This window comes from Staurois parvus, unplaced genomic scaffold (genome assembly GCF_062004578.1).
Source record: "Staurois parvus isolate SC_StPar_1 unplaced genomic scaffold, SC_StPar_1.0 ptg000172l, whole genome shotgun sequence".
NCBI lineage: Eukaryota > Metazoa > Chordata > Amphibia > Anura > Ranidae > Staurois > Staurois parvus.
This window is the reverse complement of record NW_028317968.1, coordinates 5,988,155-6,006,670: the sequence shown is the minus strand read 5'-3', so window position 1 is coordinate 6,006,670 and position 18,516 is coordinate 5,988,155. Positions and strand designations below refer to the sequence as shown.

The window sequence follows — 18,516 nt, the reverse complement described above, 5'->3', positions numbered from 1 at the left end:
TGGAGGTGGATGGTGCATGGTTGCACTCTTATTTAAGAGGATAATCATATTGATGGAGAGTGTTATGCACATTTTCACCCTGTTAGGATAAGAGTAATTAGTGTGGATAGTGGTAGATACGATTCACAGTGTCCTGTATTCATGCACAGGTGTATCACGTATTCTATTATGTGTGGAATTACTACACTATATTAGTTTTTTTGCTTTGGAGATTGGGAGCAGTCAAGTAGATGGTCAAGAAGAAAAGATAGAGAAGATCATATGATATGCAACGCATTCTTATTGGGAAGATTCTGGTGGGAATATATGAAGATCTGTGAAGGATTGCTGTGCACTGTTTTGTGTATATGAGAATATAAGGATTGTTGGATTACCGGAAAAAGTAGAAGGTCATAATCCAAGTGTTTTTGTAGAAAAATGGCTGACAAACATATTTCCTGAGGCTGATTTTTGTCGCTTAATTTGGAAATGGGATATTGGGGATAAGTAATAAAAAAAAAAAAAGTATCAGAAATACTGAAAAGATCGGTGCCTTGTAGTCCAGAAGTATGCTTGTAGGGAATATTGAATGATAAAGAATGGTCAAGATATGTAAAGATCTTCCTGCAGGAAACATTATTTTTGGCGTGAAAACAAATTGCTATGAGATGGATGCAGAGTAAACTGCCCACTATTAGTCAATTGATTGATGCAGTTAATTTATATTATATCGTATGAAAAATTATGTACGAGTATAGGGGGACCCCCACAGAAATGTCCTAATATTTGAAGTGAATGGTGTAGGGTTGAAATGATTAATAAAGAAGGGAGATAGGAGGGATTATAGGAAAGAAGGAGATATAATGGGATAATAAGTAAAGTTAAGAATTAATAAGATAAGAAATGTAATAAAGTAGATGGCAGTAATCAGGATGACTGTAATGTGACGTTGATTAAATCATTGGAATGAATAAGTAGTTGATGTTGTACAATGAATAGAAAATGTATTGTACTTTGTATCTTAATTGTATAATTTGTAATAAAGAGTATTGGAAAAAAAAGAAGTGTAAGCCTTGTGGATCTAATGATGATCAGCTGGATGGGTATTGGACATAGTGGCCTTGCTTGTATTTTTCGGACTGTAATTTTAGGCCAGTAGCTGAGTGTTTGTACTGATTTTGTGGGTGTTATGCTTGTCATTAGAGGAATCATAAAATGTTTCCTTTCTTTTTATTATTCAGTAAATAAAACTAATTATGCTAAATGTATGTGTGTGTGTGTGGGGGGAGGGGGGGCTTTAGGAACTAAAGCTAATTTTGCTAATTTTTTTTTTTAAAGTGATTAAATTAGATGGCACCACTCCTGTTCGGTACGGGTTAAGGCTCAACATGGATGAGAAGTACACAGGCCTGAAGAAACAGCTTAGTGAACTCTGTAGCTTGAAACCAGAACAGATTCTCTTGGCAGAAGTACATGGATCTAATATTAAGGTAAAGGATGATAGGCGTATGCGTTGTACATGTGTACCAAAGAAAGTCTAACATTTATAACCTCGCTGATTTGGAAACCCAAGACAGGGCTGAAAATGCGGTGGAAAATAAAAACTGTGGTTCTATCACATTTCATACAAAAACCTATAATCTTTCTAAGCCTTGTTGTAGCCATCTCTACTTTATAATTTAGCTTCAATTTTGAAAGATCCCATAAAACTGAAATTAGGAATAGAATGTTAGTAAAGGCCCCGCATGTAATGGTGAAATGTAAAATGTACAGTAATTGGTTGCTAGGGGCAATAGCTTCAGTTTTGTTATTGGGATACTTCACATTATTGCCTGTAATAACCATTTTCTTAGAATGGTTCTAATTTCTCTTACTTGTAGAACTTTCCTCAGGATAACCAAAAAGTTCGACTGTCAGTGAGTGGTTTTCTGTGTGCTTTTGAGATTCCAATTCCTGGTTCTCCCACATCAGCCACTAGCCCAAGTCAGCCAGGTGAGTAATCTTATTATTGTTGTCCTCCTTTACCTTTCACATTAATCCTCTGACTATAAATATAAAATGATCACTCTTTGCAATTTTTGTTTAGTATTTGAGCTGTACCTGTGCTCAAGAAAGAAGAGGAGGTCTCAGTGGTGGTTGTCTGGTGGGGGGGGGGTCTTGGGCCTTCTGGGCTGTCATGGGTGGGTACAAAATCATTGAGGGAGGGCATAAGTTCACTAGTGAACTTCAGGGGGAAATGTAATGGATATTTTGGGCCTATAATAATTTTTACCTTCATGAACATTATTGTGAACTTTTGATAGGTATCTAAGTCTCAGTTCTAAAGAAATTTCAAGAGCTGGATATTTTTAGAACTGTAATAAAAGAACATTATAAGCCAGCCTTGGAATTCTCTGGCCACCTGGTAGTGTAATCTAACTGTCATGTTAAATAGCACTAAAGGAGTATGTGACAAATAGCTCTGTGGGGGATGCCACTTCAAAGGACTCCATTGAGGTGAGAGGGAAGGAAGGCAGCTGGGACTTTGTCTTTTTAACAGCTGGTGATCTAAACTGACCAGTGTCTTGAGCGCCATCCATTAGAGGTTAAGATATGTGGAAGGGTGTGACTTTACCTGGGCGGGTGAGTCTAGGAGTGGCCTTTGCAAAGAGTATATAACACAAAAGCAAGGCACCCACTCTTTTCTTCTCTTCTCTGGACCTCTTGATCACTGAGCACAACGGGAACGTAGGGTTGTCTGCATAACGTGTCATTGTTCTTTGTTCCTTTATTTCTGTAATTTTATTTCCTGTAGTTGTCTCTATGTATTGATAACATTCTGTATTTACATTGTAATATCACTACTTTTAAAGTTATACCAGCTATATTGATATTTACATACTCTAAAGTGGTGGCAAGCTATGTGTTGAGTAATGTGTAATTAGGCAAAGTCTTTATGTTGTCTGTGCATCCTTCTGTTTGAGGAAAGAGCTCTGAGAAACCTGTACATGAATTGGGAAAAGTGGTTGACTTTCAAATAATATTTTTTAGTATAATGCTCAGTCTAGTTATGAGACAAGGAGTCCTCAATTTCACTGTGATTGAGGTTCCCACACTAATCTGAACATTATAGAGTCTAGTGTTTGGACACCTGGATATTTAGAGTCTGTTCCATTCTAGGAGAATGGAGTTCAGGGAAAACCTGGGGCTGTGCCCAAGTGCAAATCACAGAAGATATATGTTGCGGGAGATTTAGAAAACGTACCACATTCTCTTTTCACTATTGCTGCTTGCTTAGATGATGTAATATTATTCATTAGATCATTAGGATTGCTAGGTCAATAATTACCCCAGCAAAAACCAGTGTGGCAAGTCCTAGTAAGTGACCTAGGAATCAATTCACAAAACTAATAAACAGGATAAATATCCATATTTACAAAAAAAGTGACTGTAATTTGCAGTTATGCCTAATGAAATTACAAAATGACAGTCACATGGCGGAAAAGAGTGCCTCTACACATTTGATGTGGATAGGGAAATCCTCTCTGCTGTGTCTTTGTATTCTGACAGTGGGAATTTTCCCCACTGTCACAATGCACAGATCAGTGCTGCAGGCTATAGCCAATCGAGCAGCTAAAATTTGACAATGTGGTTAAATAGAAGTTGATCAACTTCTATTTAACCGCGGTGCCTATGCATGGATCGAATTGGGCCAGTCCCTGCTGAACTGACCAAATTTCGATCCATGTATGGGCAATTTTAGGCTGGTGTTAAGGCTTTGTGAATTGAGCCTATGATTCTAGTATCTATTATTGATGCAGTAAATGCAGAATATAATGTATAATATATAATACTTCCATTATTTCATGGTTATGTGCTGTTATCAAATGTATGTTTATGTGATTAATTACGTTTTTGAATTCTGTAGTGCTCATTTGCTCTCTAACAGAAGAGCAGGCCATTTTTATGTTATAGCCATATTTTATGTTTGAACATAATGTATGTGTAATGCAAACAATAATGGAAAAAGCAAGCTTTTAAATTGTGTGCATTTCCCTTCATCTGAGTTATTTGCATTTTGATTATTTTTTGGTTTATTGTTGTGTATATATAGAGTTAGCTTAGCTGAGCCTATAAAATGTTTATGCAAGAAATTAACCTGTAATTTAATTTAATAGTGACTTCACAGTAAGCGGATTACATTAGGTTTGTGTTTACTCGGTTTGCAGATACCAGCACAGTGCCATCATCAAATGGCCCTCATAGTCTCATTGCAAATGGAGTGCTGAATCGGCCACCAATAATCCCAAATGGAATGCCAAATACTGTAGTGCCATGTGGAACAGAGAAGACTGTTGTTGCGAATGGAGTACTGAACGGTCATGTCTCAGTCCACCCTGAGGGCCCTTTCATAGGCTATATTATTGCAATTCACAGAAAAATGGTAAGAGAACACTTGTCAATATTTCCCTTCCATATTGTAATGTTCTCTAACAACAGAAGATGGAGAAGCTAACTGATTGCTATGAAATGCAGGGAGGTATCAAATTGTGTTTGTATTTAACAGTTCAGCAGTGGAATAAGGAGTAAGAGAACAGCCTAAATACTAGCTATTTGACTCTGTACCTTGGAAAGGTTGATCTACCCAACACAGATAAACTCGGCACTTGAACCTGTCAGCTAAACATAACCTTAGTGACCCACCAGGCATCATCCTGTAAGATCCTGACTATTGAGCCCTAACTTTTGTTTCAATACTGTTGTGTTCTAAAACAATTTGTACCTATTTGTGGTAGATTCCCATACATACAGAAAAGCAAGGTCCACAAATCAGAGCTGAAGCTAGGTTTAGAGTTAAGATCAATTAAGACCGAATACCCTTCCCCCTTTCCTCCATTCGGGATTCTGGAATATTAAATTCTCAGTCTGAAGAAGAAAATTTGATTGGCGAGGATTTGTTTTATGGATGTTCAATGCCAAGTCTTTGCAAACACATTTATTTTAACAAGCTTTAGGTACAACTATTGATTGAAGTATTGTCAGTACTTTGTGAAATAGTAGAAGACCATGGTGTACCTATGCTTCCTATTTGTCTTTATTAGAACTGATGAACAGAGGCTTGCATCATTTGCAAGCTAAATTAATTTTAGTGTTTTGTATATGTACATGTACTTATGTGAAGAGCTAGGCGCTAGATTGCTTAATCTCTGTTGAAATGAAGAATAACAATTCATATTGGTGTTCAGGCCCCTTCAGCCGAGAACATGTGCCATCTAGCACTAACGGGAACCCAGAGTAGCATTTTCTCCAGGAAGGACAAGCATTTTACTTTTCTGTCAATATTTCTTTAGACATCCAAGCAAGGAAGTTAACATTACTTTGTGTTAAAGGATAAGTTCACCTTTCATAAAATGTTACATGTCATACCCATATTCAGGGTGTAAAATGTTATGAATGGACCAGCCCCTGCTCCCCCACTTTGAAAGCTAATGGGGGATCCTCTCCTCCTGCTGGCTGTCAACCTTTTTTACAAATTTGGCCGTGCAGGGCTCCACCTACCCAGTCACATCACTCATCCTTTGTGAATGAGAAAACTACAAGTCCCAACAGCCTTAGTGGCGTATCTGCTGATCACTGATGCAATGCTTTACCTGGAAAAAAAAGTGCATTTATTATTTTTTGTCCAAAGGTGAACCTATCCTTTAACATATAGGAAAGAGATCCACTTTTAGACATTTTTCTGTATGCGCTTAGATGTACAATAAATCTGTGTGAAGAATACTTAGTTTTATAGTAATACTTACTGTACCAACAATCAGAGGTGACAACGGGGATCTTGGCAAGTACCAGTGATATCACAGATTAAAGAAAATGTTATTTTGTGCCCCAAGCCATATTTTCTAGTGTCCTATATTTATTTCATGTCACTGTGTGTTTGTGTTCATCTTTCCAAATGGTGTCTTACTGTCATCATAAGCTTTTGCTTATGGAAATTAATTCACACCAGCACAACTGAGGACTTCACTGTTAGATGTAAGTTAGTTTCTTCAATAAACAATAGCATGCTTTTCTTATGATGATGTAAATTTAAAAATCTCTTTAACTGGAGAAATATAAACCTGACATAGCTTCTATCCATTGTCTGCTCTCTCTATAATGCAGTAGACTGTTTAAAAGAAAATCATATATATAATATTCTCATGCATAACTTTTCTTTTTCTAATATCAAGATGAGAACGGAGCTTTATTTTCTGTCATCTCAAAAAAATCGCCCCAGCCTATTTGGAATGCCATTGATTGTTCCTTGCACTGTCCATACCCGCAAGAAAGATCTGTACGATGCTGTGTGGATTCAGGTCTCCAGACTTGCAAGTCCTCTTCCACCACAGGAAGCAAGCAATCATGCACAAGACTGGTACGTAAATGTAAGGAAAGTAATTGAATGACAGTAAAGGGAAAAGAAAAAATTATAAAATGACCTGTGTATACAAAAACCTTATTAAAGAGGGTCTTCGCCCTCTAAAACAACCTTCCTCCTCCCATCTTCCTTTTTTTTTGTGTGTGTGTATTTTTTTTTTTTTTTTACAAAACTGTTTAGCCCTGCCTCCCCATGCAAGTCATTCGACTAGGCAAACAATGTGCAAACTTCCCATTGTTGATCCCCTCATGTTTTGCATTGTATTGGTATTGTTCTGTCACATGTTCTGTCACCCTTTGTAATGTACAGCGCTGAGGGAACTATTGGCGCTTTATAAATACTGTATAATAATAATAATAATAATTGTGCCTTCTGGGATATACACATCACACATAGCCTTTTTATTCAGGAGAGGGGGCAGGCCTATTGGCACATCATTGGGAGGCCTGCCCACCGAACCTGGAATAGCAACAGGCCTCTTGATGGCAGCACAGGACAGAGCGGTGGCAGGGTATGAGAGGATCAGTTGAGGGACAATGTGCAGATAGCACATTCCAGTAAGTGGGGGGGGGGGGGGATAAAACCGGGGTGAGGGTTGGAGATCGGCTTTAAAATTTGTACACCTCTGAAAACATGTTCTCCAACACTTTCATACCCACCGATGTAATGCGTATGGTGACTTAGAACCGCTTCCAGCTGACCAGTATGCCTTGCATCGGCTGCATTCCCCACTCTGCTATAAGCTCATGGTCACTTCAGAGACGATGAACTTATATTAGAATGGTGATCTTGAGCAAATGAATAGCTATGAGCAGTGGGTGACAAGACGCTGATCTTACCAAGTCATTCAAAAAGTGCCCTCCACCATTACTGCATAGACCCACCGCTCTTTCGACACCAGTCCTTCCTGTTGTCTGCCAGCAAACACATAAAGTATATTCTGCACAGCCTTAACCCCCCCCCCCACACCCTCCTAGATTTATTAAATCAATAGCGCCATCTTTTTATTCTACCTATGCTTTCAAAAAATGTCTGGTTTGAGAGGACTTTTACAAACTTTAAAAGGTATATGTGAAAAATTATAATCTTGTGTGCAACCTGATTAAAGGTGTAATCGATATGTGTACTAATAATGTATTATGATACTTGCAATTTAGTTATGTGCAGATGATTGCCATTTGTCAAAATAAGTTATCGTCAGCCATAAAGCATTTTTTTCTTACTTTTCAGTGATGACAGCATGGGATACCAATATCCTTTCACACTGAGAGTGGTGCAGAAGGATGGTAATTCATGTGCTCAATGCCCTTGGTATAGGTAAATGATTAAATTGTAAATTCACTTTCAGTATTTATAAATGTGCTCTTACTGTAATGATGTTGAAGATGTTAACTTCAATATAAATATGCTACTAGGTGTCCTTTTCAGTCGCAGATCACAGAGGAGCTTGTGATATGACAGCTACTGCTGTTTATGCAGCACATTTTTAAAATAATTTATAGGATATATTTGGCAAAATCAGTGAAAATAATTAGAGGTGTCATCTTACTGTCATGGAGTCTTTTCAAAATATTGCAATCATGTCACTAGGAACCACTGACAGTTGTTTTATTATGTATGCATGTCATTATTTCTACTTTAATTTTTTTCTGTTCACACCATAGTAGGAGTTATTTTGTGAGCTGATCCTGTATTATTTGATATTGCGATGCACCAAATATTTAAATTTGCGTAATATGACTCCGATAGATCAGTGATAAATGGTTATAGGTTGCTTTCTTATGAAATGAGTTTGATAGGAAAATGACTGTTCTTGCTACAGGTGAAACTCATACCAGGTTATTTGAGCAATGCTGCCTATCAGTGAGGGCTTTTTTTACGTGTGCAGCATTTACTGCCCCTCTGAAAAGCAATATGTGGTGGACCTCTTTTCAAAGTCATGTGACCAGTGGCTCAGGAGTGATGTGTCGCCTCCCGGATGACTATTTTAACCACTGAAAGCTTGCAGCACTGCAACCATGTACATTACATGCAGCTGCAGATCACTTGTGTCAGGGCCCTATTCACTGTAATGGGTTGTGTTTGATGATAGTTCCTCCTGTCAACCGTGACATGCTATATAATGTTTGCCACCCTGTAAAGAATTGCACTGTTTAGTTGTATTTTTAAATATGAGCACCTGACTTGCAATGTTTAAAGGAAAACTATAAATCTAAAGGCCAATTGAACTGCTACATTAGTAGTAATAAATATGGGAATCATTTTTTATTTTTTTACACTGATATTTGCTGCAGCAAAGGTTAAAATATCCTGTGCTAGCTAGAGTTCAGTGAAGAGCACAGCGACTTGGCGCACCACTGCCCAGTGCTCTAATCAACAGCACTCACACTCCCAAAACAGTACTGTTGATTGAAGTAGCAGGCAGAGGTCATGTTGATTTTGTATGGTATAGATTGGGTGTTCCATGTCTTTAAATGTAGTTCTTACCTTTTTTATTCTAGGTTTTGCAGGGGATGTAAGATTGATTGTGCAGAAGACCGGGCATATATTGGCAATGCTTACATTGCTGTAGATTGGGATCCGACAGCCCTACATCTGCGTTACCAGACATCTCAGGAAAGGGTAAGATGATCCATTTGAGATTAGATATTTTATTTTTCTTTTAATCCTGGTGTTAAAACAGATTTTGCATCAACAGACAGAATTAAATGGTTAGATTTTTAAGCTGACCATAGAAGGATTGAAATTTTAGATTGGTTCAGCGGGGACTGCCCAAGTGTCAATTGGGGGGGTTACCTGCATACACCTTGCTATGGCCAGAGGCCATGAATCTTCTCCCAGAAGGGTTTCAGAAGCAGACAACCCGAAACCATATGGAGATATGTGCCCTCGTGCTGGGAACATTGACATTATGGCAATTTGGGTGATTTCTGTTATCATTATGATTTAAAAAGGAGCAAAACAACTATTTGAACGGCTTCATATGATCATCATCCTTCAATAAAAGAGCATTTTTGGCATGATCAGTCATATTTTCAATATCAATGCCAAAATTTCACAGTTCCTGCCAGGATATACAAACTTTTGAGCACAACTATATGTGGTCCTGCATAACTTAACTGTATCTCCTGGGGTATGTTAAGCTACAGTAGAAGATAATCAGTAAGAATAGATTTTCAGATTCCTATGACTGGCTGTGAAATATTAAGCTGTGGTTGTTAAGCCAGTTATTTGGTAAAGTTTCTGTATACTTTTTAAGCGGAAGCACACAAGCAAGTTAATTTACCTTCCGGGAAAATCTGTTAATCACACTGTTAATAACCTCTTGTTTTGTACATGCTACTCAGCCTGCATATGTATTTGTAGTGAATCACAGGTTTTCAGAAAAAAAAACACGTCTACTGTGAATATTTCCAATATGGGTTCTTTTCTCTCTTGTGTACAGATCGTGGAAGAGCATGAAAGTGTAGAACAGAGTCGTAGAGCACAAGCAGAGCCTATTAATTTGGATAGCTGCCTTCGGGCTTTCACAAGTGAAGAGGAGCTGGGAGAAGATGAGATGTATTATTGTTCCAAATGTAAAACCCACTGTTTGGCCACAAAGAAACTTGACCTCTGGAGGCTCCCGCCAATTCTGGTACCTCTTCATTTACCTTTTAATTGCTTCTTTAGTTAAGTGACAATTATCAAATAGTTTTTATCCAGGTATTAGTGAATGAAAACTAATTTCTAAATCATATATTAAGGGGCACAGAATGGATTCATTTGGGTATATTGGATTATGATGCTGTCTTTGGGAGATCGAACACTGCCAGTATAACCCCTTGCACTCCCAGCATGCCTTAGTTTTTTGCTAGTGTTTTAGGAGAATGGATATCTTCTCTCCTTTGAGGGAAGCAAAGCCTTTCAAGATTATTTTTTTTTCTAGCAAGTTTCTACAGTTGCACAGAGTCAGAAGGAACTCATTTTGCAGCTTTCCAGATAGGCTGGTCCTCAGCATTGCCATAGCAGATGAACCTATACCCTGCTGGAGGAAGACGCAGGTCTGGCCTGTAATTTGTCCTCTGCTGAAGGCACTTGCCTAGACACCAGTTTGTAAGGTGTGAGTCCGGTGCAGTACACTTTACAGGTTCAGGGCCATGGTGCACCCATCTGGTGGAATGCTGGCCCTGAAGACTCCCATAAAAGTAACCCACCAAAGAGGTGATGATTGTCAGAATATGCATACTAGCCCTGCATTGGTGCTTCTGTGCTGTCTGTCCACCACAGGGTCCATCCAGATCATCACCACAGCTAGTTACTAGGGCTCTGCCCTACACTATGTAGTTGATGGCTTCACCTCTAGGGTTGTTGGGGCATAGTTAGCTGTGACACATTCATGTGTTACAGGTACCTCTTCCTTGGGACCACACTTTCTATAATATGCTGTGCACCTTTGTGGAATGGCTGCAACACTATTTTAATGTGTCACACACCCCCTATGATTTCTGTGCTGCTTCTGGTCTGCACATGTGCGCTGGCCACTAACATGCTGCACCAAAACTGTACAGCATATGCACTGCATTTGGTCCGTGAGTACTTCTTGCTGGTACCATCTCATCTTCATACCATTTGTACTGTGACAGCCCCTGGTTACCTAGGCACAGAAAGTCATTAACCCCTCCTACTCTACAGTTGCTCCATAATTAACCCTTGCTGGTACTTTCTTACTTGCATATTGTTTATATGTCAGTCTCAGGTGGCTTGGTCTGAGACAACCTTTAACTCCTCTGGTGTTTAACCCTTGCTGGTACTCGTATACTGGTTAGTATGGTGGATAATGAGTGAAAGGGTAGTGGCCTTTTCTAGCATACAGTGCTCTGTTTTAGGCTTTGCATCATTCCTAAAGGCTTTGACATCAAAAGCTAGGATCACTGTCCGCTGCTACAGTCTACATGTTCCTTGTAGTACACACAAGGGTGAAATCATCTTTTTCAGAAACTGTTTGCATCTCACTGCTTTGTTTAGACCTTCCTAGGGGGTGTTGCATACTTATTCCTCTGTCCCCCAGTGACACCATAGGATCTCTCTTGGTTCTGTCAGTTTGTCAAAAGCTACCCTTAGAACCTACCACAGACATTCTTCTACTTTTACACGCAAAGTTGCCTTCCTTGTTGCCATTATCTCTGTGCTGCGAGTTTCTGAATTGGTTGCGTTATCCTGCATAGAACTCTTGTGCTGCACAGACACCAGGTTTGCTTGAGGCCAAAGGCCTCTCTTCTTCCCATGTTGGTTTCTTCCTTTCATTTTGACCAGGATATTATTCTACCTTCATCTTTCCCTGAAACATCTAAAGCTGGCCATATGTAGACTTTTTTTTTTCTCTTTTTTTTTTGGATCAGTGCAGTGCAGTGCTGATCGACGAAAAATTTTCCAACCAGACTGTTTGAGAGCAGTCAATCCTTAGATCAACTACTCTCGTACGGGAATAGCCATAGATGGATCAAAATGTCGTTCCATCTATGGCCAGCTTAAGAAGATTTTCCTCTCTTGACTGGATTCGGTATGCCCTATTGGAGTCTCTTAGCTTCAGCTCCCTTTGGACTGTCTGACTACCTGCTTTCCATTCCTAAAGAACCGGTAGGCACAGCATGCTTCATGTTCCTCTGTTGCCATGTGGGTTCAGTGCCTCATCATTCCAACCGGTAGAACTAGGAACAGGAACTTTTATTATCAAAAGTGTTCTGTACCAGGTCAGTTACTGCTTCATGGGCTTTTCAGCATCATACATCTGTTCCCATATTGCAGAGCTACCATCTGGTCTTTTGTCCCTGGTCTAACTTTTACAAAGTGGACATTCAGACCTTATCCCACTTCTGTTCTAAGGTTCTTCAAGTGGCTCTGTTGATCTCTCTTCTTCAACCTGAGGTTTTTCCATGGGCCTTTAAATGTTTTGTTTGCTGTATCACCCACCTCTCAGTTGGATTGCTTTTGGATGTCCAATCAACCTGAATTAATCCATCCTTTGCATCTTTTAACTTATCATTAGGACAAAAGGATTTTAGACTTACTGAAAAATCCTTTTTTTGGAGCACATTGAGGGACATCGGTCCTCCCCTTTGTTCTTATGATCCACTCATACAATTGCTTGTGAACTTAACTGAGGCATGCTGCAAGTGTGAGTGGTTGTACTGGGCTGTTCTTTATAGCTTTGTTGTCGGTGTCTGAGCTCCTAAAGGCATCCAATGTACCTAAATTAATAAATTGTATCTTTTTAAGTGCTTCATGAAAAATGGATTTTTCGGTAGTCAAAAATCCTATTTATCTTTACTTGGGCTTAGTAGATTTAATATACTACAGTATAGTTCCGTTTTCTCTGACAAACACAAATAACTGTGCCTAATTTTGAAATGGTTCTATTCACTTTCGGTAAAAACCATAATAGATGTACATAATAGAGATAACACGCATGTTGTCATGTTCAACATCACTTGATAGATTTTCTGCTTGGCTGTCTGCAAGGGGAATATGACCTGTGCCATATGCTTGCATACTTATTTTGTGCTTGTCAACTGATTACCCATCTGCATGAAAATCAAAGGACACAGCCAGGTCATGATATAACTTCTCAGAGAATAACAGATAACCCTGACTTGCTGCCACTGGCAACGGCTCAACCTTTACTCTTTTTGTCCTGGGTTTGCAGTATATCTAGAAGACAGTCATGGGAATGTGATAAAGCAGTAATGGTGACAGTTTTCACAAAAACTTTCTATGGATCTGCCCACTGCGCTGTCTTTTTAAAGTAAAGTAGACCTGATGGGGAACTAGTCTCTCAGTTCCCCATTGGGCTTCACCCACCCATTACCAAACTGCTTAGCCATGTGCTTATAATTGTGACAGGTGCAGTGCCCAGAGGGGGGGGGTATGCACTGAGAAAAAAAGAGCCAGTATGGAAACGTCAACCTCAGTGTGGACACTTTCAGTGCTGTGCCCTGACAGAATTGCAAAGGTGCTTATTATTATTATTATTATTATACAGTATTTATAAAGCGCCAATAGTTCACTTAGCGCTGTACATTACAAAGGGGGACAGAACATGTGACAGAACAATAACAATACAATGCAAAACATGAGGGGATTGAGGGCCGTGCTCTTTCGAGTTTACAATCTAGGAGGGAGGGGATGGTGGCACAGGAGGAGATAGCTGTGGGGGATGGAGTGGTAGGAAGAGTGGAGGAGGTTGGCAAGTTAGCAGGGGGTGGGTGGGGTAGGCTTCCCTGAAGAGATGGGTTTTCAGGGTGCGCCTAAAGGAGAGGAGAGTAGGTGATAATCTGATGGGTTGGGGCAGGGAGTTCCAGAGGATGGGTGACACCCTGGAGAAGTCCTGGAGGCGGGCATGGGAGGAGGAGACCAGGGAACTAGAGAGAAGGAGGTCTTGTGAGGAGCGGAGTGTGCGTGCTGGGTGGTACTTGGATATTAGGTCAGTGATGTAGTTCGGGGCAGTATGGTGGACGGCTTTGTATGTCAGTGTTAGGATTTTGAATTTAATCCGTTGCGCAATCGGAAGCCAGTGGAGGGATTGGCAGAGGGGGGTGGCGGAGATGGAGCAGTTGGAAAGGTGAATTGAGTCTGGCAGCCGTGTTCAGGATCGACTGAAGCGGGGATAGCCAGCGGCGAGGCATTATTATTGTCTGACTCCTTGTCTCTGGGACAGGATAGAGATTAAAAAGATAATGTGATTGGTTTCTCTAGGCATCACAGTTTCAACATGTGTATTTGAGACTACCAGTAAAGAAAGAGGATATATCAAAGGCGTCATGTACAAGGCTAGTTTGGCCCATGTGTATTAAATCCCAACATTTTTGGGTGGCTGGAGGGCACAGGTGTACTGTTCAGCCCTGCTGCCAGCAGCTTGTTGAGATTCATGATAGGCTGAAATATGTGGTGTCTGCACTGTCTACAAACAGTGCTTCTGCTTTTTCTTTGCTTGATTTAGACCAAATGTTGTATAATTTAAATGGTCCTTTCATTATGTTACAGATTTAGTTTGGATTAATTTGTGGTAATTCTCTAATAATTCAAAGCATTTCTCAATCTCAGATTATCCATTTGAAGCGTTTCCAGTTCGTTAATGGCCGATGGATAAAATCTCAAAAAATTGTCAAATTTCCAAGAGAGAAATTTGATCCAAGTGCTTTTTTGGTACCTCGAGGACCGATACAATACCAGAAAAAGAGAGCCAAACTTCAAGTTGATGACCAGGCTGAGCCACGATTGACACATTGTGACCAGAAGAAAATGGAATTGATCAACCCTGCTTCTGGAGAAATAGATGCGGTCAGCAAAGTACAACCAGTCATCAGTTCTTCTATAGCTAATAGTAGTAAAGGTACTGTTATTTACTCCTATTTTTTTTTATAATTAGAATATATAGTCCCTCTTCTGCATAAAACTGTTATACTAGCATTGAAGGCCTGGCCAGTTCCCTGGCTGTATAGTCAACCTGCAGCTATATAAACGTAGATTCTACCTGAACGTCATGCTTTAGATCTTCATTAGAACGAGTGCCTGGAAAACCATCTAACCCCAGGTATTATTGCAGATACTTGGGTTAGTGATTTTTTTTTTATGTCGTATTATCACTTTTTTTTGTTTTTTGGGGGTTTTTTTTGGCTTTTCACATTTTTTATTTGGACAGTGGGTATACTGTGTTGGGCTGTTAAATAAGATGTGAAGCTGCTTTTCACTGGCTAGTTTGCAGTCTGAACTAGTTTGCAGTCTGCATTCTTTAACTGTAGGGACTAAAGCTTACTCGATGAGGCATTCTCCTATGGGGTCCATTCTTGCCTCAAAATAATGTACTGTAGATGTATATGTTGGTGGTGAAGAGGGTACGTGCACACTCTGTGGTGAATTAAGGCACAACTGAACTTTTAAGTTTAATCAGTTAAATGCATTCCCAATGCATCAAAACAAAAGGTGTTCAATATATTCCAGTTCATTTTCTTTCTATAGCTGTTACAGCCTGAATATACAAGCCTTTCCCCAACTGACTGCTTCAGAGTTGGGACCCTTGCTCTCTGTAAGGAAGTAGTGGTCTGTAATTCTGCAATCAGCAAGCTCTTGCTCTCTACTGATTGGGAAACTGTGGCTCTGACTCAGTAAGTGGCATGCTGGACCTCTGCAAAAAAAATCATTACTTTCCAACAGGGAGCAAGAGTTCCACTGTGGAGCTGCTGGCAGGACACAGGCTTTTGTACTTGGGCTGTGGTTGCTTTTTTGCTAGGGCGCAAATTGGGCACGCTCTGTGACCACTATGTCCATTGGACACGTGATCACAGATCGGGGTAAAGGGACACTTACTGTGGCCCTTTACCATGTGATCAGCTGTGTCCAATTGCTGCTGATCACATGTAAACAGACTTGCCAGTTATCAGCAGTCCATTCCTCACACGCTGTGTCTGTGTGAGGAAAGGAGAGCCGATAACCAGCAAGTACATTGTTTACACTGATTATCAGTGCCAAACAGTGCAGCCTCATCAGTGCACATCAGTGAAGAAGAAAAATGCTTATTTGTAAAATATTATAACAGAAACACCCCCCCCCCCCCCCGAAAAAAAATGTTTGTCTTTTTTTGCTTGTTTAGCAAAAAAAATATAAAAAGCCAAGCAGTGATTAAATACCACCAAAAGAAAGCTCTATCTGTCTCAAAAATGATAAAAAAAAAATTATTGTGGGTACAGTGTTGCATGACCGTGCAATTGTCATTCAAAGTGCGACAGCACTGAAAGCTGAATATTGGTCTCGGCAGGAAGAGGGTGTGAGTGCCCAGTATTGAAGCTGTTAAAGAAACATGGAATGCACTTGGAATGTATGTAGCTAATTTAAACGGAAGGTTCTTTTGGCCTAAGGCTGCTTTCACACTGAGGAGTTTTTGAAGCGTATTTGTGTAAAAAAAAAAAACTGCTCAATAAAACTGCTTCCCTGTGTTTGTGAATGTATATCTATGCATGTTTTCACGCCAAAGCGTTGCGCTTGTGGTGCGGTGTAAAAACTCCTGCTTACAGCATCTTTGAGGCATGTTTGGGGAGTTAAAAAAAAACGCCTCTTCCCATTGAAATGAATGGTAACGCCTCAAAAACTCTTCATAAACGCTCCAAAAACACACCGCACATGTGGGAAGGTCTGAGCTAAGCTTACTGAAAATATCAATTCACTATTGCTAGTATGCGGTATTTACAGAAAATAGCAAAAACACTTGGCAAATACCGTATAAAAAGACCTTAAAGTCAATTCACAAAAGGAATAATTAAATGCATGCGGTAATTAAGTAGTGGTCCAGGTTTGCGGTATGTACTGTATCTGTCAGTACTGTCATGGGTTGTTAAGGAATGGGTGGTCGCCAAATCCCTAACCACCTATGAGTAATCAGCTGTCAGCAGACTTCCCCACTGACAGCTGAATGTAAAAAAAGAAAAGAAAGCCGGCAATTACAAAATAATACAATAACCTGGGGTCCCCCCCCTCCATCCATGCCAAGCCCTTTGGGTCTGGTTAGGATTTTGAGGAGAACCCCCATGCCAAAATGTAAAAGAAAAATAATGTGGGGCGTCCCCCAAAATCCTGGCAGGTCAGGAAAGGGGGGAACGAGCGAGCCCGCCCCCCCGAACCATACCAGGCCACATGCCCTCAACATGGGGGGGGGGGGGTGCTTTGGCGCATGTTGATGGGGATGATGTGTGTGTGTATGAATGTATATACAGTTGTCTTCAAAATAATAGCAGTCAGACATCACTAACCTGATCAATCACTGTTTTTGGTAGAAATGATATTTCTATATGGCAAATAATTTACTAGCAGGTGTAGTAGAGTAATAGAAATCCAACAGACCCAACAGTCATGACATGCATGCTGCTGATTCTGTGTAATTGAATCACTAATTGAAAGGGGCATGTTCAAAATAATAGCAGTGTGGAGTTCTATTAATGAGGTAATATGCCAAAGAGCACATTGACTGGCCTATAGAGAAATGGTGCAACATTTTGTGGACTGATGAAAGTAAGATTGTTCTTTTTGGGTCTAGTGGCCGGAGACAGTTTGTCAGACGACCCCCAAACACTGAATTCAAGCCACAGTACACTGTGAAGACAGTGAAGCATGGTTGCGCAAGCATCATGATATGGGGATGTTTCTCATACTACGGTGTTGGTCCTATTTATCGCATACCAGGGATCATGGATCAGTTTGAATACATCAGAATACTTGAAGAGGTCATGCTGCCTTATGCTGAAGAGGAAATGCCCTTGAAATGGGTGTTCCAACAAGACAACGACCCCAAACACACCAGTAAACATGCAACATCTTGGTTCCAGACCAACAAGATTGACGTTATGGAGTGGCCAGCCCAATCCCCGGATCTTAATCCAATAGAAAACTTGTGGGGTGACATTAAAAATGCAGTTTCTGAGGCAAAACCAAGAAATAGAGAAGAACTGTGGAATGTAGTCCAATCATCCTGGGCTGGAATACCTGTTCACAGGTGCCAGAAGTTGGTTGACTCCATGCAACACAGATGTACAGCAGTGCTTATACAACTAAATATTAATTAAGTGATTCAAAGGAAAGCAAAATCTTCAAACATTTTTCAGTTTATATAGTGAGTGTTTGAGTTTGTAAAGAAGAATACAAAACACTGCTGTTTTTTTGAACAGTCTAATATTCACTTTTCTTAAATTTTTTTTTAGAGGAACAACACAAATTTGATCTATTTTTCATCATGTTTTGATTTGGAATAGAATGTGTAGTGTTCCCAATGCATTTGTGTGTATGGAAATAAAAACTATTAAAAGGATTTTGAGCTTTGTTCACTTTTTTCAACACACTGCTATTATTTTGAACACAACTGTATATATATATATCTCAGTCTATGTTTCCCTCTTAGCTGCCAGTGTCTCCTGTTTATGTTTTTACCTACATGCAATTCTAATATCAGAATTTTCATAGATAAGGCCCAGGAAGGTGTATATATAGAGTAAATCTATGGCTAAACTGCTAATGTATATGCAGTAAAGGCACATACCTACTTCAGAATAGAGGTGGTTTATTTTAGCTGCTCTGCATAGGAACACATCAAGGTTTTGTCAGTCTTTTGCAGATAT

General features: G+C 39.8%; 1 protein-coding gene across 2 annotated transcripts in view; it reads left to right on the top strand.

Moving 5' to 3' along the window:
- The window catches only part of USP32 (ubiquitin specific peptidase 32), a 287,630-nt gene that overhangs the window by 256,897 nt on the left and 12,217 nt on the right, over positions 1-18,516 (top strand). For both annotated transcript variants that reach the window (XM_089676627.1, XM_089676625.1), the window contains exons 24-31: positions 1,318-1,469; positions 1,860-1,971; positions 4,188-4,402; positions 6,189-6,373; positions 7,607-7,693; positions 8,878-8,998; positions 9,822-10,013; positions 14,459-14,747. In XM_089676627.1, coding sequence (XP_089532753.1) covers positions 1,318-1,469; positions 1,860-1,971; positions 4,188-4,402; positions 6,189-6,373; positions 7,607-7,693; positions 8,878-8,998; positions 9,822-10,013; positions 14,459-14,747 — 1,353 coding nt within the window. The remainder of the gene's footprint in view (positions 1-1,317; positions 1,470-1,859; positions 1,972-4,187; positions 4,403-6,188; positions 6,374-7,606; positions 7,694-8,877; positions 8,999-9,821; positions 10,014-14,458; positions 14,748-18,516) is intronic.